Source organism: Halyomorpha halys, unplaced genomic scaffold, assembly GCF_000696795.3.
Source record: "Halyomorpha halys isolate HHAL.00 unplaced genomic scaffold, Hhal_1.1 Scaffold722.1, whole genome shotgun sequence".
Lineage (NCBI taxonomy): Eukaryota > Metazoa > Arthropoda > Insecta > Hemiptera > Pentatomidae > Halyomorpha > Halyomorpha halys.
In genome coordinates this window covers 131,931-155,633 of record NW_027110068.1, presented here as the reverse complement: position 1 = coordinate 155,633, position 23,703 = coordinate 131,931, and the positions used below count along the sequence as shown (strand labels likewise).

At 31.1% G+C, this 23,703-nt stretch overlaps 1 protein-coding gene and 1 long non-coding RNA gene across 5 annotated transcripts in view; one reads left to right on the top strand and one right to left on the bottom strand.

Annotated features, from left to right (window-relative positions):
• LOC106685653 (uncharacterized) overlaps nt 1-23,703 on the bottom strand; it is a 49,445-nt gene that overhangs the window by 2,791 nt on the left and 22,951 nt on the right. For 3 of the 4 annotated variants that reach the window (XM_014428454.3, XM_014428456.3, XM_014428455.3), the window contains exons 14-22: nt 21,267-21,629; nt 16,192-21,180; nt 12,952-13,171; nt 11,907-12,105; nt 11,478-11,757; nt 10,728-10,876; nt 10,511-10,638; nt 6,601-6,786; nt 5,768-5,909 (exon numbers count right to left, since the gene is read on the bottom strand). In XM_014428454.3, coding sequence (XP_014283940.1) covers nt 5,768-5,909; nt 6,601-6,786; nt 10,511-10,638; nt 10,728-10,876; nt 11,478-11,757; nt 11,907-12,105; nt 12,952-13,171; nt 16,192-21,180; nt 21,267-21,629 — 6,656 coding nt within the window. Of the gene's footprint in view, nt 1-5,297; nt 5,380-5,767; nt 5,910-6,600; nt 6,787-10,510; nt 10,639-10,727; nt 10,877-11,477; nt 11,758-11,906; nt 12,106-12,951; nt 13,172-16,191; nt 21,181-21,266; nt 21,630-23,703 lie in introns of all 4 variants that reach the window. The other variant, XR_001343878.3, reaches the window with a different exon arrangement.
• The window catches only part of LOC136795948 (uncharacterized), a 21,587-nt gene continuing 5,982 nt past the window's right edge, over nt 8,099-23,703 (top strand). The window contains exon 1 of the long non-coding RNA XR_010843650.1: nt 8,099-8,259. This is a non-coding gene — a long non-coding RNA (uncharacterized lncRNA). The remainder of the gene's footprint in view (nt 8,260-23,703) is intronic.

Below are 23,703 nucleotides of genomic sequence, written 5' to 3'. Positions count from 1 at the left end.
AGGACATGTATTCTATTTAAAGGTTTGTCCTCCTAACCTCCCGGCATTCAGAAAATATGACACACATCAGGCATTAACTACAAAATGAATTTGAAAAATAAAATTTAAACTGCATTCTCTTTGGACCCATGAATGGATGAATCTAAAAGAAAAATTAGCCAGCCTCACAATCAAAACTTAATACCAAGCCTAACCTACATTAAAAAAAAAAAAATTGGAATTCATATAGCAGATGATAGATTATTTAAATAATGTCAGATCTAGAAACAGTTAACAACTGCTCAAAGTAGGGATGATTTTTTTTTAACCAGCTTCTACACATGAAATGGACGCAATTGTATATTAATGAAGGTTTGCACTAACTACTTATATTAAGTTATGAGTTTCTCATTTTATCAAAGAAATATCCTGCATTTTGTAAATTATATCTGTTTGTGAGCTCAATTCCTTAAACATTACCTATTGAATTTCTTTTTAATGTTTCTTACATCTAAAACGTAAAATATGAGCAGAAACTTTCGATTTTGAGGACACAAATTATAATCACTTCCTGTATAAATCTTCTAAACTAAGTTCTTCCATCTTCAATAGGGAGGAAGCAAAAAGAAAACACACAAGATAAGAATTATTGAATGAGATTTTTTCTCTTACTCAAACTTCAGAAAATTATTTTAAGAGGTAAAGAAAAATTAGGTGTGACCATCCACTAATCTGATTCAGCTCGACTGAATGAATTTTAACATTTCAATTGAACCTAAACAAGATTAAGAAAATAAGATTAAGTTATTACATTAAATATTGTCTTAGAAGTTTCTCAAAAAGACATAATTTGGCAAAGTGGCCACTGTTCATCAAATTGGGAAGATCTGCACAACACTTACGAACTTCTCTTCCCTCCCCAATGGTGAGTGCATCACACACCTAACTTACATCATCTAATTGTTAATACTTAATGAATAATCATCTAATAGTTTTCAATCATTTGATCCCAGATTGACCATATTCTTGTTAGTAGGAGACAAAGATCTAGGCTCATGGCAGTGAAAACTTTTAGAGGAACTAATTTTGATGCCAATCATTATATGGTTTTGTTTTATCATGAATTCGAACTAGAATAAAGTAATGCTCAAAATACTAAAGGGGGTTGAAAGGAAAGAATAAATAATCGGAAACTACAAGAACCTGAGTACAAAGAAGAATTCACCCAGAGACTAGATAAAGCTTTATAATCAAGGTTCTCTGAAGATAAGGTTAATGGAAGATGGAATCACTGTAAGGACACCATCAGACGAACAGCAGAGGAAGTTGGATGGTTTGGTCTAGAATGTCAAGTAGTGACAAACAGGAGGCAGAGAGAGAAGGAAATGATAGAAAAGCATAGAACTCACCAAACAAACAATGCTTGCAGAGGAGAGAATGGATCTCTGATTACGAATAAAGAAGCCAATCTTGGTAGGTGGTTTAGCCACTTTAGAAGTATTCTAGGAGCTTCCAAGGACGCAAATATGGAAGGTGAATCTCTTGATCTCCACAATGGCGTATAGTTACGAGTTGAACCACTATAAAGAAGAAATTTGTTATGGGATCCTAAACTAAAAATCAATAGAGCCCCTAGAACAGATAGCATAGCCGCAGAATTTTTAAAGGCTGGAGGCTATGAGCTACTCAATGTTATCTGTGACCTCCTCCACAGTATTTGGATAACTAAGAGCATTCCAGGGGAATGGTACACAGGCATTATCGATCCTCTCCATAAAAAGGGAGATTAAAGAAATTTCAGTAATTATTGTGGTGTAATTCTCCTAAACTAATCATATAAGGTTCTATCTAATATCATTTATCAGAGGCTAATTCCCTATGCAGAAAGAAAGGCAGGAATCTACTAAACTGGATTCATGAGAGAGAAATCAACCACAGATCAAATCTTTGCATTAAGCATCCTTGAAAGAACCCTGGAATACAACACCATCACACATCACCTCTTCTTATGATTGGGTCATTAGACATTAGAGAGATGAACCAGGCAATGGAAGGAATCAATATCCCTCTTAAATAGATCTATTTTAGAGAGGATCGATGTGTTTGAGACATTCGTGACCACAATGGGGCTGAGATAAGGGGAAAGCCTGTAATACCTGCTATTCAGCCTAGCACTAGAGAAGACGATAAGGGATTCTGGTGCCCTACTTACTGCCTGAGAATTCCCAGTTCTCCCTATCCCTGTCTGCTGCAGGGAGGTTTAAAAAGAAACACGGGACGGTCAAGAGTGAGATGGGTAGACAAGGTAAAGAAAAGACCTGTACCATTTGCAGTGCCTGTGATGATGATGAATAGTATTTGACACAATCTCACTTAAAAAATGTCATTTTTTAAATTTTTTTTTGTCTAATTTGTAAATTATGCGGAAACCAAACACCTGCACTGTTTACTTTCCTAATTTTCTGGAGACTGGTCGAGACTGTTTGATGATTCCTAGATTGTCTGACATGGATTTGCTTCCACTTTCACCCATTATATGTCATTGTCTAACATTGTTGGTCTTTCTTATCGAAACGAGTCAGAAAGATCAAAATGACTGGATTTGAACTTAAAAAACCACCTTCGACATTTACAAACGTCTAATGATTTTGGATAAACATCACAAATATTTTTGGTAGCAACCGTTGTGTTACTAACCTTGTAAAACTCGAAAAGCATGCAATGCTGGATATGTATCTCTTCCAGCTCAGGCCATTTCACCCCGAATTGGAAAAAAAAAATCAATTTAATTATTTACAAGTAAAAAAGTCACTATAGCCTTAGAATGTCTTTACCATGACTTTGATGTACACAATGAGCTGACAAGTAGAAATCAAATAGTGAGATATGCAAAAAAAACCGACATCAGAACAACTTTAAGAGGGACCAGTGAAAGTCCAAAATCTATTCCACAAAAATGCCATCTTAAGATAATCAAGCTCAAGAATAACTGTTACGTATATATTAACATCCATGATATAATAATATATCAAAGGAAAATGAACAAAAAATATATTATTCTTCTGCCATGAACACTAAAAATACAGCCCCTCCACATCAGATGAATACTGAGGTGGTATAACCAAGACACTTGGTCTGTATGCATCAATTTGCTTACAGCAAGGATATTAAAGAAGATAAAAAATAATCATCAATTAAAATCTAAAATTAAATTATTAGTCATAATTAATATCAAAAACATACAAAATCATGAGTAATAACGCCCAAAATCTAGATAGTTATTAGTTTGCAGACACAACTAGTTTCTTGGAAACACAATTCTAAACAGAAATTAGTAATGAAATTAAATATCAAGTTTTAATGGTTAGTTACACACATAAATAGATAGGCATAGCACAAATAAAATAAGCAATAATGTTACAAAATTATTTGGGACAAAAATCTTAGTTAAAAATTTATTGTGAAACACAACTAATCTTGTAATCACAATTGACGATCAAAGGCACAAGCACACAGATTGTGGACTGCAAACATTTTCTGAAAACTGCTAACATAGGAGAGGAAGATACCATCCTACCACAGGCACCAGCTGGAATTAACGAAAGGTATTCATCAAATCACATTACATTGTATCCTGTCACTATCTATGATGAATTAATGAAATCAATAAGAAAAAAATTGCAACACATGATAAATGCTGATTCTATTTAACACAGTGGGAAGAGGGACTTCTGGATTTTTTGGATATTTTACGTCTCTAAAATTGTTGATGAGATTCTTTTTAGTTTCCTTATAATATTCAAAGTAATTAGCAAATACAAGGTGGTAAAAAAAAAATTATGTTGCATAAAATTGTCGAATTCAATGAATGCACTGTATCCCCTCAAGTAAAGGCCATAGTGTAATTTATATAAAAAAAATACATTATCCTTAGTTCTAAAGAGGCTATTAATACATTTGTTCTAGTTTCATATAATTGGTTTTCATCAAAACCCATTATGAAATAAATTTCATTGAAAAAATAGCTAGTTTTATTTAATTTATACTCATGTGAACTGTAAACAATATACAGAAGCAACATTTTAGTGTAAAAATTATAAATGGATTTATAATTCTTAGCTTTTACATCCCTTTCTTGTCTTTTTTTATCTTCTTAAATTTCTCTTATTTTATTTTGGATTTCCAAGAGTTATTTCATAGTGATTTATGAACTAGATTTCCATGGTTAGCTTTTGTATTTTTTTAAGACTTAGGGAATTTTTTTTCACATTAACATTGTATCAATTCTAATAATTTAAGAATTTTGAATGAGTTTGGATGAATTTCGATATTTAAAACTCATGGAGAAAACATAAAATATTTGTTTCTGCTGGCAAAACAAATTTGTCTTGGTATCTTAACTAGACCAGTAAGGTCAAAGAATTACATTTTCTGTTTGCAGTCAGCAATCCAAGTGCCGAGTCCTTATTAATTATTTGACCAAAATGTATGTATGTTTGTGTGTGCATATACATACACACACAAATATAAAGAGAATACATATATATTCTCTCTCTAGCAAGTTTTTTTTTAACTATCAAGGTAAAGTATTTTTTAAGTCTATAGAAATTAAAAGTAGTATTTCATTTATCAGATTAGTTTATTACATATTTAACAGAATAGAAACTTTTATAGCTCATAATTATTTTACCGTTTCAAAGGGTATATTACCGAATCATGTTACATAAAAACAGTTAAAACAACTTTTCACTATAAAAAACAATTAAAGAGGAACTAAAGTTTTCTTTAGAATGTTCTATTATTACTATAATAAATATTCAATTAAAGAAGAAATTCAGATATTTATATTTACACATTAGTAACAAATAACAGTTCAAACATAATAATTAATAGCCAATCTAATTATATTATTTAATATGATCAAGAAAACCAGAGTAGTTAACATTGAGCCTTCTTCAAAAACATTACAGAAAATAACAGCCATCACCATCACATACAGATCAAAAAATACAGACCAAAAACCAAGACAATCTTTAATAATCGATAAATAACCATCTGAAAGGAGACTAATAATTACACATACTACATTAATTTTGTCAAGCATTCGTTGAAACACGTGAATGCTTAATTCCCCTAAAACATGCTTATGTCCAAATAGACCCAAACCCAAAATGCTAAGACAGTTTGGAATAAAATATTTAATTTTAAAAAAATTATACCCAAAGAAAAAATCAGCAACTTTAAACAGAACTCCATTTGACAATAAATGATGCTCGTACTTAATAGATACAGACAAATGCATAGCTAATTAGGAATACCTCACATAGAAGAACACCAGGTATCAAAAATTTCCAAGATACTCCAGTAGTTGACTAATGATGATCAAAACTTCATTCGGGACTGAAATCAAGATTACTAAAGGACATTTTTGTATTAACCTTTCTTTAAAAATATACTAATCTAACTAAAAAAAAATAAATAAATAAAAATTGTGAAAAAAAAACACCAAAATAATTAAAATAATCTTTCTATTTCTTCCACATTAAATTTTATCAATATATTTTTCCTTTTACAGCTACGTTTTAATTTACTTTTTAAGAAAAAATGCAGAGGTTATCATGATAGAAGGCATTAGTGTTAGGTGACAGATTACATTCAGTCGCTCAGAATCTGAATTTCAGTTTTCTAGACTGGTCTCTTTCTTCATTACCCACGTGAGGGTGTGTCCACAATCTTAACCCTAAATCCTGAAATCACTAATTTATTATAATACTTTCTATTAACTTACACAGATGGTTCCTCCTCAGTCGGTCTCTTCCTGGTGACAGTAACAGTAACCGGGGGAGGCCTAGATACAGGACCGACAGCTCGAACCGGTCTGCCCCTTGGTGATATCATTTGCTGCCTCCCAGTCTTCCTTCCAATCTCATCTGATGACAACAGTTAAGTATCAGGAAAAAAAAAATAAAAGAAAAAAGGCGTGACCTGTTTCCTGCTTTAAATCATTGAATAAAAATAAAAATAAAGTTAATTAAAAAAAAGTCAATAAGTTTTAAAAAACAATAGTCAGATCAATCTCAATTTTCCTCATTACAGTAGGATAACATTACTGGTGGCATCAATCCAGAGAAGAAATTAGCAAGAATAGCTTAAAGGGAACTTCTAATATTTCATGAGCCTTAACATAATTGTTTTATTTTTTTTTTTCATAAAGAATCAACTTCAAACAGAAATTGTATCACATGAAGTTGTTCATTAGAACTAGTAATGTCCAGCGTTATGAGGATTGAAAATCATGTTATATTGCCTTTAAATATTAAAAAAAAAAAAAAGGTAACCACATACAGCAAAGTCCTATAATAAAAAGTAGCATCAATTTTTTAAAAAAAATTAGTATCTTGTTTTTAGTTTGGTACAGCAATCCTTCTTATTGATCTTAGTTGAGGGCAGATTGCAATATCTGACAATAAAAATAACCTCTATCTTTCTCAATACTGTATAGATTAATTGAGTATCCAGTTCTGAATAACTTTAAAAAAATATTGCTCTCCATTGATGTAAGCTACCTACATAACTGAATCGGAAAGCTTTATGGAACTAAATTAGAAAAATAGAACTCACTTCCCTTTCCTGGCTGTTGTTCTCCTGGTTTTTTAGCGCCAACTTTGAAAGCCGTTCTGATGGCTATAATCTTTCCATTTTCCAACTGCATGTATATTCCCTTAGGAGATTTGAGAACCATAACTTTCTGACCTGCTTTCAATACTATCGATGCTCTATCAGCAGCGTTTGTTGGAATCACCACATCTGTAACAACATAGGCATAGTTAATCATTTTTTTTTCCCTTGAAAATTGGGTCTTAAGCGGGTGCAAACTAGCAAAATGTTATGTTTTGACTTACTTTTTAATGTTTGAGTTAATATAGACTAATATAAAATCAGGGAGGGTTAACAGAAACAAAAGATAAGGTAGATAAGATAATAATAACATATATAAGTGAATAATTAAATTAAAAGGGAAAATTCATTGAAATCATGTTTATGATAGATTGATAATTATCCTGAAGTAGAGAGTAACCCATATACAGACAGCGTAGCTGAAATGAAACTTTTCTCTCTCTTTCTCTTGGCATAGACAGAATTCAGAAATATATAATATATATTGAATATATGAAGAGTATAGCTGATCTAATTCTAATCTCAGTGCAAATTATGCACAACCCATTTCCCGTATACAATAATTACTTCAATAATTTAACACTTACATTTTATCAAATCGAGAAAAAATAAATAAAATGAGTTTAAGTTATTTAGTAAGGTTTCATGATTAAGCATGAAAATAAGTAGATGATTTCTTAATTATCCCAACTTGGGGATGGCAAAAAGGACCAACAGACCCACTTGCCAGACTTGTTCCCCCCACCATTACCAGTACCAGTAATTATCCCAGACTTACAGATAATTATTGTACTTTATCACTCAAGTCTTTGATTTACTAAACAAAATTATATTAGAGCTGAGGAATGTTAGAATCAAATACAAGCAACAAATAAATATCCAGAAGTCTTAAATTATATTTTAGAAATGAGGAAGAACGAAGGAAACATTTATTCAAATATTTTAGTGATATTTTGCATCTATAGGAAAATAGGATTGATAAAAGCTAGTTTCAATTTGTGACAATAGAAAAAGAAAAATATAAATGTTTTTAGTGTATAAAAGTAATATGTGAGAGTAGGACTTGGAGGAATTATTGGCTTGTGTTGTGAATAATTCATGTTTTGAAACTTGGAATTTTGGGGATCAGAAGAAGAACAGCCGTCTGCCTAGTCCGGATAAAGTAAGAAAAAGTATAGAAAAAGTATGAAAACCATGGAAGTATGGACTTTTAAATTTCTTTTTGTCTTGTGTTATTTTTCTATTTATAAAAAAATTTTAGCTGAATGTTTTATCATATTATAGTAGTAAAATTTGGATATACTGAAGATTAATATAATAAATCGATTCACATTGTTAAAGCCCAAAGGAAGACATATTATAAATTTTATTTTTAATTTTTAATCACCTTTCCAGTTGACTTTTCAATCATGTTTTTATAAAAATTAAAACAGCTGTTAACAGTTAGTTGGAAAAAATACTTCAATGAGGTAAGCCTTCTATGTATAAGAGCGTCACGGCTTTACGAAGACCTCGTTCCAAGAACAGTACAGAATGAGGAACTATAAAACATACGGACAAGCTGATGAGAACTCCTAGGCAGTCTACTTCCTGTTTTTTCAGGTATTAAATATGTGTTAATTTGTATACCTTCACACTATCTATTTTTTATTTGATATGCGCATATCGACAAACTCTATTCTTCCAGCTACTGTGAGTGACATTCTTTTTTAATTTTATTAAACCTCGAGTGTTTAGTCATTATATAATATTGGTGAATTAGTTTTTTTAAATATTTTTTAATTTTTTTTACTCTGTTTATTTTATAAGATTGGGGGGTTAAGATTTTTCATATTTAAGCGTCTTAATTTTCTTCCTTTCATTATTTTTATACTTTTTTTTTTTTTTTGTACTAATAGGATGGTATAGTTTAATTTATTTTATTTGTTTATATTTAATATTATTAAATTTTTATATCAATTGGAAAGCATATTTTCTTTTCTGTATTATTTTGGTTTTCATTTTATGGTGCTCCATCTATTATTAAAATGCCCCAACAGGCATTACATAAAGTTGATCTAATACAAAATAGGTAGAAATAGGACAGAGCGGTATTACATAATTATTAAATATTTTAATATAAAACTAAAACAAGATCACAGTAAATACTTATATTAAAACTAAAATATCAGAAGACTTTGTATATTTTAATAATGTTTTTGAACATGCAAATAGGATATATAACCAGAATAAATAAAACATATTTTCTAATATTTTTTGTTCGAGAAATTATACATGTATAATGTACATAAATAATTACATAAACCGATTAATTAACTGTTTTATCGAATAAATTATCATGTAATGCAGCATAATACTAGTGATTATATAAATTTAAAAATTTGATAATCTATGCAGTGTATAATACTAATATTTATTCATTATATATTGATATTTATATTTGAAGTGAAATTTTTATTGGAGTAAATATATTTATTTGTAAATTATATTAAAATATTGATAAATGCAAATAATTCATCATAACTAACTCTTACTGACGGATATAATCCCAGATCTCTAGTCAATCAATACATAAATAATGAAGATAAGAAAATTAATAAAATGAAGATTAATTGATGATAAATTTTCAACCATCAATCTATTTCCTTGTTTCTAATTCAATAATTTGAGTATATTTCTGTCATTATTATAGAATGAACAAATACTTAGAACTCTAATATCCATTGCCCTTAATTTTAGTAGCTTGTATTATTATTCAACAAATAAATAATGAAGTTTTAAAAAAATTAATAAATTAGGATTTAAAGAACTCCAGGAAAAAAAAAATCTGAAAAGGGCAATCACAAAAATAAGATGTTAATCATTTGAATACCTAAAATTTATAATCAAAATAGAACAGTATATGACTTCCTTTATTTAAAACAACTATACATCTATCCCACAACTACTAAGTTATTAGCTTAACTTCAAGTTTCAATTCTTTTTAGTTTTATTCAATTAATATTTAGTTTAGACTAAGATTATATATTTTAAAACATGATGAGCACTAAGCATCCCATTTTTATTGGCATATTTCTTCTTTAGTGATATTATAATAGATTAATTTGAAACTTTAAGGTGTATAATGATTTTATTTAATAAGTGTTCTTTAACACAAAACTTAGAAGTTATTTAAGTAAAGTCAAGTTATAAGATATAAAAAATTATAGCTTATAACAATTAATTATAACTTCTATAATTAAGCACTTATATATTTAATTTATATTCATTTATATATTTAATTTATTACTTATATAATTAAGCCATTATAATTATAACTTATACAATTAATTAGTTATAATTACAACTTACATAATGAAGTAATTATAGTAATTACTCATAATATAAGTCATAACAAACTTCAAGTTAGTTAAGTAAAGTTACATGTTATAACTTAATAAGTGTTCTTTAATAAGATTTGATACGTTTACATAGCCTAACAAGAGTTGGTTATTCTAAAGCTTTATATTATTTTTAACACTTTGACCGCAGTCGGAAACAAAGTGTTGTCAAGTTGTGGTAGCATAGGAACAGGTACGATGACAATGGTATATGGCTCAGACAGCAGCTTACTAAGTGTGTTAACCTAACATGCTCAGCCACCAAAAGCTTTAATTTGTCTTATTTCTATTATTCATCATAATTTTTAGGTTTAAATAAAATATTGTTTATATTTTAACTAATTTACACTAGAATCCACTCAATAACTTGTACATGTCGAAGTCCTATCATAAAAAATCAAATTTCTCATCATTTTAATTGATAGAATTAGAAAAAAAAAAATCGATCATAATATATACTTAAAAAATCATACCTAGAGGAAGTGTCATCTCTTGTGCTGACATTCCTTGCCTTTGCCAAACTGAAGCAGGAATCCAACCACGTTGTCGTGTTTGGCCCATTTCAGCTTGCATAGGTCTCACACTTGCCATAGGTTTTGGTCTGAAAAAAAAATATATAAGCAATAAATTGTAATACAGCTAGCTAATGAAACTCATTTTATTAATATTACATAAAAAGTTGTTATTCACCTAGGCTGATTCATTTGAACTCCATTATAGACAGGTCTTGTAGTTGCCTGTTTTTCCAACTCATAACTTCGTTTAGCTAACCTTTTTTCTGCTTGGGACAATTTCTTTTCTTTTCGATCAACAAGAAGTGACTCATGTTGAAACGGTTCCTAAAAAATAGTAATTAATTATGAAAATATATTATTTATTATTGCTATATTTCTAGCAGATCCTCATAAATTTTATAATATAAAAAAACAAAACAAAAAACAGGCCTATGACCATCTAAAATATGAATGGCACACAAAATTAAAAAAGAAAAACCATTAATGTGTTCCTAAATGTAGATACAATTATGGAAAGTTAATTGCTGTATTTCCAACATCATCATTTTTCTTTTCCTCAAATTCTCAGTCATCCACAGAATACATGGCATAGAACATAACATGAGCCTTGAAAGTGGCAACAATATATATAGCAAAGATATCCGTAGGGATAGCAATAACATTACAGGATTGTTATATAATGCCATTATTTATTTTTATTATTTACCTCTTTTCATTACTTCTTAATACATGGACCTTATTCAGCATATTCTTTTTTAATAATGCTTTATACAAGTAGAGTATAATGATAATATTTTTAGTATAATATCAATATAAATTAATTATCATTGTATATAAAACTACTAAGTATAGAAAATGAAGAAATTAAGACCCACCCAAGAAGGTGAGAAAAGGTATGTAAAATATTTAACAAAAAAAAATGAACCTTGCTAAGAAGAGATGAATGCTTCTGTATCACTTTCTGTAGGACAACATCAATATAAGAATCCTGAAGACTGGAGAAGTCTTTCGGACCATCATCATCGGTCTTATCATCCCAGCAAAGTGAAGTTACCTCTTTAATGGATAGATGAGCATCAGGATTACACTCATCCACGACTCTATCCGACATTCCTTGCTTATTTATTTGTCTATCATATATTTTCTTTTCAAGGCAATTATCTGTTACTAAACGATACACAAAGCATGGTTTCTTCTGACCATACCTGTTGACAATTTACAAAATATGAACAATAAGAAACTAAAAAGTAACTCATTATTGCAAATATTTCAATTATGAGCCCAGGTAAAACAAATTATTACAGAAAACAATCAACTTTAAGAGTATAGCTAGATTACTTAAAAGCATACATACCTATAAACCCTACAAACAGCTTGAGTATCATGGCATGGATTCCATGAGGCATCAAATACAATAACACGATTAGCACCAACCAAATTAATGCCCAACGAACCAGCTCTTGTTGAAACCAGGAATAAATGTAAATTTGAATTTGAGTTAAATTCATTGATTAACTTTTCCCTTTCCATCGCAGTAGTTGAGCCATCCAATCCTAAAATTAACAACAACAATAATAATAAGTAAAATTAATATATAAGAGTAAACAATTAGTAGATAGTACCACTAATTTATAATTAATATAAATACACATCAAGCAGTACAAATACACTTATCTAATTAAGATGAATAGGTTTTTCTTCTTAAAAGATACTTTTTCTTTTTCACATTAGTTGCAAATAAAGGGAAATTCTTCACATCATTGATCTTCAGTCAGTATTAAAAATAGAAATACTATTAACACTAAATAAATAAACTAATGGTAATAGAAATTATCTTGGACTCAACATTTAAGGACTGCGCTACTACAAAAGTCTTTTTTAACTTGTGAATTTTCTTTAGCCCTCTATGTTTATGTTGGTTATACAGAAAATTATCTCAGGATTAAAAAGAAAAAGGAAATATTTTAGCTATACATCGAAATCAAGTTGTAAAACAAAAACCAATAGAAACTGTTAATTAGTGTGCTTAGTTTCAAATAAATAAGACTAAAACCATTTAGCAGATGAAAAAGAATGCAAGGGAAGCCCCCCTTTAATAAAAAACAACAAAGGTAAGTCAAACCAAGACCTTAGTTGTTTACAATATTAGAATGATCTAATTCCTTGTTTCACTTCATTTATATTTGTACATTTACATAACAAAACCAAAACGTTATTGAAGACTAAGGAAACAGTTAAAGATAAACTCAAGAGGTAAAACTTAGTTTATCTTGAGCTAATGAGAAATTAAAATTTTGAGGTTTAGTTAAGAAATATAAATAAATAAAAAATCATATTTTAATCATAACCATAATATCAATATTATAATATGATACCAATATCAGAAAAACTATACTTACTATAGTAATTAATATTTCGAACCCATTTTTCATCTTCTCTACCAGGAATTAGCTGTTGTTGCAACAGTTCCTCCATAAGATTCAATGTGAATAAACTCTGGGAAAATACTAATATCCTATCACCAAGAGCTATCGACTCTTCTAGAATACAAAAGAAAACTGCCATTTTTGCAGAAGCACCAATGTCGCCTGGAGTATATCCTTTGAGGAACTCGGTAGCCTACAAAAATAAAATAATAATAATAAATGTTCAATGTCTCAAACTTTCACAGAAGAAAATTTAAAAGTCACAAAATTTATTTTATTTTATGATTCAGTACAAATAAATAATTCCAATATTTAATTTAAAACAAATTTATCTCCATTTGTTTAGTAATTTAATTTTAACAAAACATAAATGTCATTTATATTAATTCCCTTTTCCAGCTTTCAGGAGCAATGGGTTGTAACAAATGTGTCAAGAGAAAGAGAATATTATGGAGAAGTGACAAATCCCTATTTCGATTCATACTATAATTTAAATTAAAAATAAGTGATAGAAAAACACAGGCAGTTTCAAACAGTGAGACAGGACAAAACAAGTTTTAAAAATTTTGATTTTGAACTAAAACAGATCTTGCATTTTAAAGCTTTAAAATTTACCATATATGAAATAAAGCACAATAACTACTCCCTGACACACGAGCACACCATTGAAATACTTATCACATGTAGCTTATCTTTTTAAATTCCAGTGAATGACATTGCTAAACTGAAGGGATATTTTCAGTAAATAAAATAAATAAAAATATATAAATATTTGAAACTATCAACATTCAAGCACTCATTACTTCAATTTTTATTTGTTAATAAATATCAGATAACATTTGAGTTTTTAAACTGACAATTCTGCTGAAAATTTCATATTTTTTTTTTTTAAAAAGTTAATCATTAATCTAAATAATAGTACTGCTTCATCTCTGTCACTTTAAAAATTTTGGACTTATTTCAAATTTTACCCAACAGATAGTAAATAAGGTGAGTTGGGGTATCTAGGCTGAGGGAGTAATTGGGCCATAGATTTTTTCCCATAAAACTTATGAAGAGTTGACTTCAATCAGTTGGCAACAATGAAGAACAACGGTTTCTTCCTTCAACAATCTGCTTCATGTCGCTCCGTGTTAAGGATTTTGTTTACGAATTTTTGTAAATTTTAAGCTGTTTCCATAACAATGTGGTATCATCTTGAGTTTGTAAAACATCTATAACTTCACTTTAGGTAATATCAAAATTATATTTAATTCAACATAAATTAGAAGCACAATATAACCTTGAAATGTTACTGCCAGCATGCATTCTCAGTTATATTATAAGCTTGGAGGGGCGGCTTGGTTATAATTTTTATTTTGAATGGGGTGGTACAGATACTAGGGGTATCTGGACCCAATTACCATTGCATATCTCAGTTACCCTAAGCACATTGACTACCATCATTATCGTTAGTTTACAATTCATTGGACCACCAACTAAGTCCTAAATTCCTAGGTCTACGTAAAATATGGTGGTTTAGTGTAAATGGAAAAGGGTTCACTTCCAGAAATGAATCCTATATTACAAAAAAAAAAGATGCTGCTAGAAAGCTGTCAAAGCCCCAGCTAAATTTGAAGATCTTGTCAGCTATAATGATGATGTAAATGAATTATTAAACTATTAAGAGTTTGTTAACAACTTATATTGTACTCTATTAAATAGTATTTACTTGAAACTGATTTTTTTCTTCTTCATTACCTCTTGTACCTCAGCAAAAATTGTGATATTAATAAGTTTGTCTTGATTTCAGATCCAATGGTTATGTATGAGTTCTTTAACAGTGTCAATAAAGCGACCATGGTGTGGTTCAAATGACATGATATAATTTTTTTCTGGGGTTAATATATTTGCCAGCAAGCCCATTAATCCTAATTCAATTAACATAGTTTATATGAAACTAAAATCTTTATGGTCCAGCTCCTTTCTAGGGGTAACTGGACCCACCAGGATTTTTTTTCTTATAGATTTTTAAATACAATGAAAATTAAATTCAACTTGGACTTGACTATAAATATTTGAAGAATGCATCTTGAACAATGGTTATCCAATAGAGGTAGAATAGAAATGAAGACAAAGGAATGGGACATTTAACATAAAATAATTGATTTTATTGTCTCATACAACAAATTCAAACGCTGTACTGCTGAAAGGCAAGGTAGTTCATGATTTAAAATCATGACCCAGTTACTCCAACTGACCTTAGATCTAGCTAGTTCTGATAAATCTGAATGATAGGAGATCAATGATTTAAACTTGGACAAAAGAAATAGAAGAATAAAATAAAGTACTTTAAACTCTATTAGTCATTTGAAGATACATCTAATAATTATTAGTATATCACATTAGATAATTTTTTTTTTTTTAATTGCAATCAAGAAACTTCCAAGGAGTCATAAAAAGGAAATAAGTTTGAAAGAGCGAAATTGACGGACCTATTAAAATAATTTAAGGACACTAAGATTAGAACTTTATTAAATTGAAGAATAAAAAAATTTGGAAGAAAACTACGAAGATAAGTCAATTAATATCTGCAATATAGTTATAAAATTTTATTGTAATCAAGTAGAAAACTTACAAGTACATCATTTTTTGACATAGACACCCTCGTTTTTCAACGCACTTGGTCCATCGTTGTACAAGCTTCATTATGCCCTCATAAGAGAAGGTTTTCGGTTGAGCTGAGAACCAACCAGATTTACCTTGGATGAAGCAATGAAAGAAGCGGTGCATTCCTGGCTCACAGCTCAACCAAAAACCTTCTTTTATGAGGGCATCATGAAGCTTGTACAACAATGAACCAAGTGCGTTGAAAAGCAAGGGGATTATGTCGAAAAATAATATACTTCTAAGTTTCCTATTTGATTACAATAAAATTTTATAACTACACTGCTGATAACAATTGACTTATCCTCGTATTTTAGTTCCTGAAATTGGAGTGTTTCAACCTAAGTTATTTGCTGATAAGTTTTAGCAATAATAAAAATCAAACTTGAGCTGCAAACTTTTCAATTTAGATGAACACTTTTATTTCCATCAAATCTAATATGGATAGTTTTTCATAATTAAATTGACAGCATGAAGCAGAACAAGGGGCAATTAGCCAATTGCCAATCATCAATTAGCTCTGATTTTTAATAAGAAAAAATATATAAATGAAGCATTAATAATTACCCAATCATAAGGAATTCCAGGATCTTCTTTGTTGCTCTTCAGTACTATTTCTTTCTTTTCTACTTTATCATCATCATCTTTCTTCTCTCTTTTATCCCTTTCTTCATCTCTCTCAGTATTTGTTGAGGAATTACTTGTCATTTTAGTTCCCTCTTCACCATCTCGATTTTTTTGGTTAGATTCGGCTTCCTTTGACTTTCCTTCCTCAGCATCATCTTTCCTAAATTGCTGCCCTGAAGGGCCTGGTGACTCATTAAACTGTTTATCTTGATAAGGAAACTGTTTTTCATAAGGAAATTGGTAATTTCCATCTTGTCCAAAAAAACCAGGTTTGTTGTAATTACCCTGGAATTGTTCTTTCATAAATGATTCGTTAAACCTGCCAGTAAATCTACCTTGCTCCTCAGGGTTCCCTGTACTTGTCTGTACTCCAAGCTTCTGCTGCTGTGAGCTCTGTATCATCTGACCTCCTGACATACCTTTACTGCTCATAATGATGGTTTGATCAAAAGAGTTTTGAGATTGTTGATGAGATGTCATACCACCTTGGTTAAGAATGTTTTGCACTTTATGTTGAGTAGCAGCCATTGGGAAGGAATGGTCAGGTCCAGTCTGGGTTCCTTGTTGATTAACAGACAGGCCTTGATTAGACTTCATTTTGTGCTGAGATGAAATGTTCGGTGGACTTCCTTGCATCTTCTGCAAATCATTCTTATTGACTGGAACAGTTTGACTACTACTAGTATTTGGTTGATTTTGGATATTATGTTGGCTAACTGGAACGTTAAGATTAGAATTCATATTGAGCTTACTATTATGCAAATGATCTATATTCATATTATGTGAACTGACAGGTACATTTTGTTGATAGTGACCACTGAAAGTAGGAATACTATGAGAACCTTGTGGCACATCTTTATTATGGATAAGGGATGAGGTAGGAGGACCAGACATTAATTTTTGCTGATTGGTCTGAAGATGGGTCTGAGTGCTTTGCATGCCACTACCAATATTCTGGGAAGTTCCTTGAATAAGATGTTGATTTCCAAACATTTGGGCCTTTGAATTATTAGATGATAGATTTTTCTGAGGTCCTTGCAAATGCTGAGGTGGCATACATTGCATAGTTTGTTGGCTATTTTGAATGTGAAACTGATTTTCATAAATACTATGATGATTACCAGGAATATTTTCATTATTATTCACTTGTTGAATTTCCTGTGAGTTGATAACACTGTTTTGAGGCCTGGAAATGCTCTGGTTACTAAGCATGTTTTGCTGAAGACTTGACTGATGAGTCTCATGGCTGCTATGCATCTGAGGAGGATTTTGTAGAGCATAATTTTGATGGCTCTGGCTTCCCTTCTGCATTTCTTGATTACTAATGGAACTGATATGCTGGGCTCCCGTTAAACCATGATTTTGATTCATATTCATTCCGCTTTGCTGATGGGCCATATGCATGCTTCCATGACCGCCTGAAACATCTGAAATATTTTCAGAACCACACTGATTATTAAGCATGTAATCGCGATTTTCTTGTATATTATGCTGTAATTGATTCATATACATTCCCGAGGTATTAGACATACCTTGGGAGCTTAGATGATCAGCTGAATTTTTTCGACTCATGACGTTCTGAGGACTTCCATGCATAGAATCTTTGCTATGTAAACCTTGTTGCCTTTCTGCTGTATTATTGGTGTTTTGTTGTTGCTCTCGCATATGAGCATCCTGACCACGACACATTAAATATTGATTTTCTTGAATATTTTGTGCTTTTCCCATATTATGATCTTGCCTCTGATTATTGCTTTGATTACTTTGGCTAAACATGCCTTGCTGAGAAACAGGTCCTCCACATTCTTGAGAGCTGTGGAATTGTTGATTATCTGGAAAGACTTTCCCCCCAAGTAAATTCTGATTTCCTTGAAATGAGTCTTCTCTAGATATAGCCCCACGGTTATCAAATATGTTTTGTTGACTGTCAGGAAGTTGTTGGTTATTATGAATCCATCTTTGTTGGTCATGAATACTTTGATTAGTAAAGTAATTTTGATTTGATTGTTTCTGATCTTGAACTTGAGGTTGATTTCCTAAAGGTCTATCAACATTTAAGTGCATTCTGTTAGCTGATTCTTGAGGATTCTGCCTCTCCCCAAGGTTAGTTCGACAATTTTGAATAGCTTCCTGATTATTACAATGTCTGTACTGCCCATCTGGATTCGGAAACATGTTGAATTGAGATGGATTACGTTCTTGAACAGAACAAGTCTTTTGTTGATTATCAGTTTTCATTATCTTTTGCATACTATGATCGTTTCCTTGACGATCAAATGATTCTTGTTGCTGAACTGCTGACATGTGATCATTATTTGAGCTCCTTTTGGTACCCTGGTGTTGGTTTTGAGAACTAACAGCCTGAGCACTGCCTTGCAAATCAGATCCTCTTATTGAGCTACAATTTATGAACTGGTTTCCATAAATATTTTGCTGAGGAATTTGATTTTGTAACTTATGCTGACTTTCATGAATATTTTGCCCCCTAAACACATCATCTTGATTTCCAAACATATTATGTCCTCCACTAAAGCGATCTGTACTAATTCTTTCCTGAATACCAGAAATATTTTGTTGGCAACTTTCCTCAGGAGTCGAATGCATGTTCTGATCAACCCTCTGACCAGCATACATACTCTGTGAACTAACAGGATTTATGTTTTGACCACTCAGTTTAGAGTCAATTTCATGAATGTTTTTATTTCCACTAAATTCCTCTTGATGTCTATGCCTACGATCTGAGCTGCTTTGTATAAGTTCATTTCGAACAGTTCCAAAAAACTGGTTATTTCCAGATAATCGATCTTGGGATGTAACTCTATGTTGTAAATCTCTCTCTTGATTTCCCGACGGACTCTGTTGTAAATGTTCTTGATTCACAGGAGTTCCATGTTCATTTCTTCCACTAAACATGTGTTGATTGCTCATTGCTAGATGCTCAGACCCAATATGATGCCTTTGTTGATTTTCTGTTTGCCTGCCAAGATTCGACTGATTATATGATAATCCATCTTGAGGAGCTGACATTCCATGATCAGTCCTAATGCTGTTGAACAAATTCTGTTGAGAACCTGCAGCATTGCCATGAATATTCAGCTCACTTCTTTGATCACCAAACATATCTACTTGTTCAGAACCAAGCTGCATGTTATTCTCTCCCCGTTCCTTATTATATATACTTTGCTGCATAACTGTTATGTGCTCATGATTATTTTGAATGCTATGTTCATTCCTATGCTGATTACCATATAGACCTTTCTGAGAGTTTGCCAAATGATCAGGATTTACTGTATTATTCTCACTTCTTTGATTTGTACTAATGTTATGTTGTGAAGCAGACAGTTGCTCTTGGAGACTATGCTCATTCCTATGAGTCCCATAAACACCTTGTTGGGTATTTTGCATATTTTCCTGATTCAGTGGCATAGAATGCTCATTTCTTGGATTTAAGTAAACATTTTGTGAAGACTGCAAATTATCTGGATTAACCTGTATGTTGTGTTCACCTCTTTGATTTCCAAAAACATTTTTTTGTTTGCTAGAAGTTTGCTCCTGATTAACATGTTCCATACCATGTTCACTTCTCATATTACCAAACATATTGTGCTGTGAACTTGAAATATGTTCTTGATTGCCTTGCATAGTATGTTCAGTTCTCTGATTTCTGTAAACGTTTTGTTGACTTGTGGGGATATGATCTTGAGTCCCACTTGTTCTATGCTGAACATCATGAATATTTTGCATACTCCTTGGGCTCCTTTGAAGTTCTTGAGAACCAAACAAAGTCTGAGATCCAGTTATCCTCTCTTGGGGATTTTGCATTCGTGTATGTGATTCTTGAATATTTTGAACACTAGAAACATGTTCTAGATGCATCATATGTTCAGCCCTTTGAGTACTGAAGTTGTTTGATTGATGAATCAAAGTTTGTTCCTGATTACCTTGCACTCTAGAATTATCTGACATATTTGACTGTATATTTAAGTTCTGATTAGAAATCAAATAATCTTTATTGGTTTGAAAATTACTAAACATGGGCTGTCCAGGTAAACGTTCTTGATTGCGAGAATTCCTGTATTCATTTTCTTGGGTTTTATTTCCATACATATTTTGCTGAGTCATTTGTAACTGATCATGAGAACTATGGCTTGGTTGACTACTCACAACGTGACTGTTAGCATGCATCCTGTTCAGTTCCATTTCTTGACTATTCCTATTTCTAACCAAATTATCTTGATTCCTCGATAAGACATCATGGCTGTTATCACTTCTCTGATTCAGGAATAGCCCTTGTTGACTACTATGATCTTGATTGGTCCTTCTCTGATGATCATCAGGAATCATAACCATATTGTTAGCCTGAACATTTCCATGATTAGCATGCATATTTTGGTTTCCACCAGAATGATCTTGGTTCCCTACTAGCCTTTGTTGGTCTGAACTAGAATGCAGTGAATGTGATTCATTTATATTTTGGTTTGATTGATTACGCTCATGTATGCCGTGTGGAGGAGCTTGATTTGATTGACTGTGTGCTCTGTCTTCACTAGCATTTAATTTTGCAACACTATCTGGCTGATTAGAATTGTAAGTATTCTTTTGGTCACTACCCATGGTTACACAACTTCCAGATTTAGGAGCACTTCTTTCTAAACTTCCAGACCCTGGAGGAGTTTCTGCTTGAGAGAAGTTGGAGAAGTTTCCTTTATTCCAAGGAGGTTGAGGTTGTTGATACTCTTGTGTTGGATAAGGATATTCTGAATAGTCATTATAACTTCTATAATTGTAAGATACCTGTCCCCCTGAGAAACCACAATTAAATTGCTGTTTTTCTTCTTTAACTTCCGTTTTTTCCTCTTTGATGTGATGAAATTCTTGAAATCCAGGTTTTGAGTGTTCAAAATCTTTTGGTGATTTCAAATTTTTATCCTAAAAAACAAAAAAATATATATATATATATAATTTTTTATAACAACTATGTAACTAAAGATAATTAATCTACTAGATTTATTTACCTTATTACCGCCATAGTTGTTTCCCCAAGATTGCTTTTCGAATTCTTCATTTTTTTGCCCCGAATATGGACCAAAATTACTAAAATAACCAGGATACCCACTATCATAGTTAGAGTAGTAGCCTGGATTATCCTGATAATAACCAGGATAATACATACCAGGAGCTGGAGGCCTATGATACGGGTAAGATGAAACATCAGAATATGGAGGAGGGTAATAACCTCCATATCCAGGAGGTCCAGTAGATGAGTTTTGAGGATGCGGAGGAAAATCAAATTTCCTTTCTTCCGTCTTGACTTCAGGAGTTGTTATCTGAGGTTGAGGTGGTGCAGCCACTTCAGGCTTTATTGCAGCAACCTGAGCCTATAGAAAATACAAAATTCAACTAAATATGGCTTCTAATAAGTCTTCTTTAAATCTAAATTAAAGGCTATTTTCAAATAATTTAATTTCTATAGAAATTATTACAGAATGTTTTGGCAAGGTCAACTCTTGGTTTTCTGAAGCCTTACAAAAAGAAAAAATTACTCCCTCTCCTCCAACCCCAAATAATCAAACTTAGGGGGCTCAACCCATCCTTTCCCAACATATCATCCCATTGTTTGAATAAAATAAAATAAGTATTATCTCTTTAGTGATAGCTATGTTTAAAAAGTTTTAATTTCCCTTAGTGCTTATGTTGAAATTGTTATTTCAATTTTTCACAACAAAAAAACACCTTTCAGTAACTCTGAAAACTGGTATGTTTTGGCTAATGCCAATAAACCAAAAAGAAATAAAAATTGCCTATCGTTCCATCATCTGCTCAAAAGTTTTTCCACCCTAGGGGGCCACCTAGTTCATTCACTGGACGAACCAGCTCCCTGTGTTATGTACAACAAGGATGATTTCAAATTAATTACAATTTAAATTTATTGAAGTGACAAATAAAAGATTAGGCTAGGAAAACAATTTTTAATTATAACACATTTTAATTTAAAAAAGCCATTTAATCTTTTATATTGTTTTTATATGAAAATCAGAAATAGGTCTATTTATTATTTTGAAAAATGTTTACCTATATTTTTGTTTATTTCATTATTACATTGTTTGAAGTGAGAGAAAATAGGTTTGGTGTAATAATAATATAAGCATCAGCGGCCACAGCTAAGATCTCTTCAGTCTTATAACCCCACTAGTCGACAAGTAGATTTGAATTTATCCAGGAATTTTGAGGATATAAGTTGATTCCCATAAAATTGTTCGTCAGAGGTCATTTAATTTCCAGATTGCTCCTGATAATCTATCTGTGTTAACCAATTACCACTCATTTAATTTTATTTCGTCTGTCAAAGTCTGATATGTTCATTATAGTCAACTATTGAAGTAAAATTTTACTTAGTTATTATGTTCTTTTGTTTATTGTTTTTTAACATCATTATTAGCCAAATTTATTAATTCTGTTTTAATTTATGTTCAGGCTTAACTTCATTTATGTTTTATATATAGATTTTAGCTTTTTTTTTCTTTTGTGATTCTCTCATTTGAAAGCAAGATTATTCTTTTATTTATTAAATATTGATTTTACATTTTCCTTTATTTATTTTCTTCCAATAATCATTTTTTTTTCAACGTTTTTACTTATTTTAACACTATTCTGAAGTGTTCTAATTAGTTAGTTCCAACGGGATCTGAGATTTATGTTTCTCTTTCATAACATCACTCATTCCATGACGATCAAACTTATGGTCAACATTGATATTAAAAAAGATAAAGTCTAGGTGCCGCTGCACAGAAGCGTATAGCGACAACTATCTCTCTCAGATAAACATAATTTTGGTTTTCTAGAATAGGCTGGAACTGCAAAATTGAAGCACCTACAATATCAATAGAGATCATACAGGTTTAACACTTTCTTAAAAATTCCCTAGATTGAACCTTGAATAAAGAGATTAGAAAAAAATTTCACTCTTTCTCATCCTAGAACCTAATGGAAAAAAAAAAAAGACTACTGTAACCACCCCTGTAATCCAACATTGGCCACTCCACCAGCACAGTGTCCATGCTGGAATATGTTAAATTTTTTTTTATTAGATGAGAAAATTGTTTTGATACTTGATATCAATACTTAAATTTATGGAAAAAATTATGAAATCCCTTCCTAGAAAAGCAAAACCAAAAAGGTGAGTGCCCTCCACCATCTAAACATTTATCACCACTCCCACACAGCCAAAATACAAATAAAATAAAACAAAAACAATTAGGTTCATTTGCAGGTTTCTGGCTGTAGGTCTATTCCTCCCCTCCCTTCTCCACCCTAATGAAAATTAAAATTATGATTATTATTTTGCTCTAGAGTATGATTATTAATTTGTATATATATATTCTTGTTCGGTCTTGGTGTCTATATTTAATATCACAAGAAATTTATTTTACCTGATCGGATAACTTTCGATAA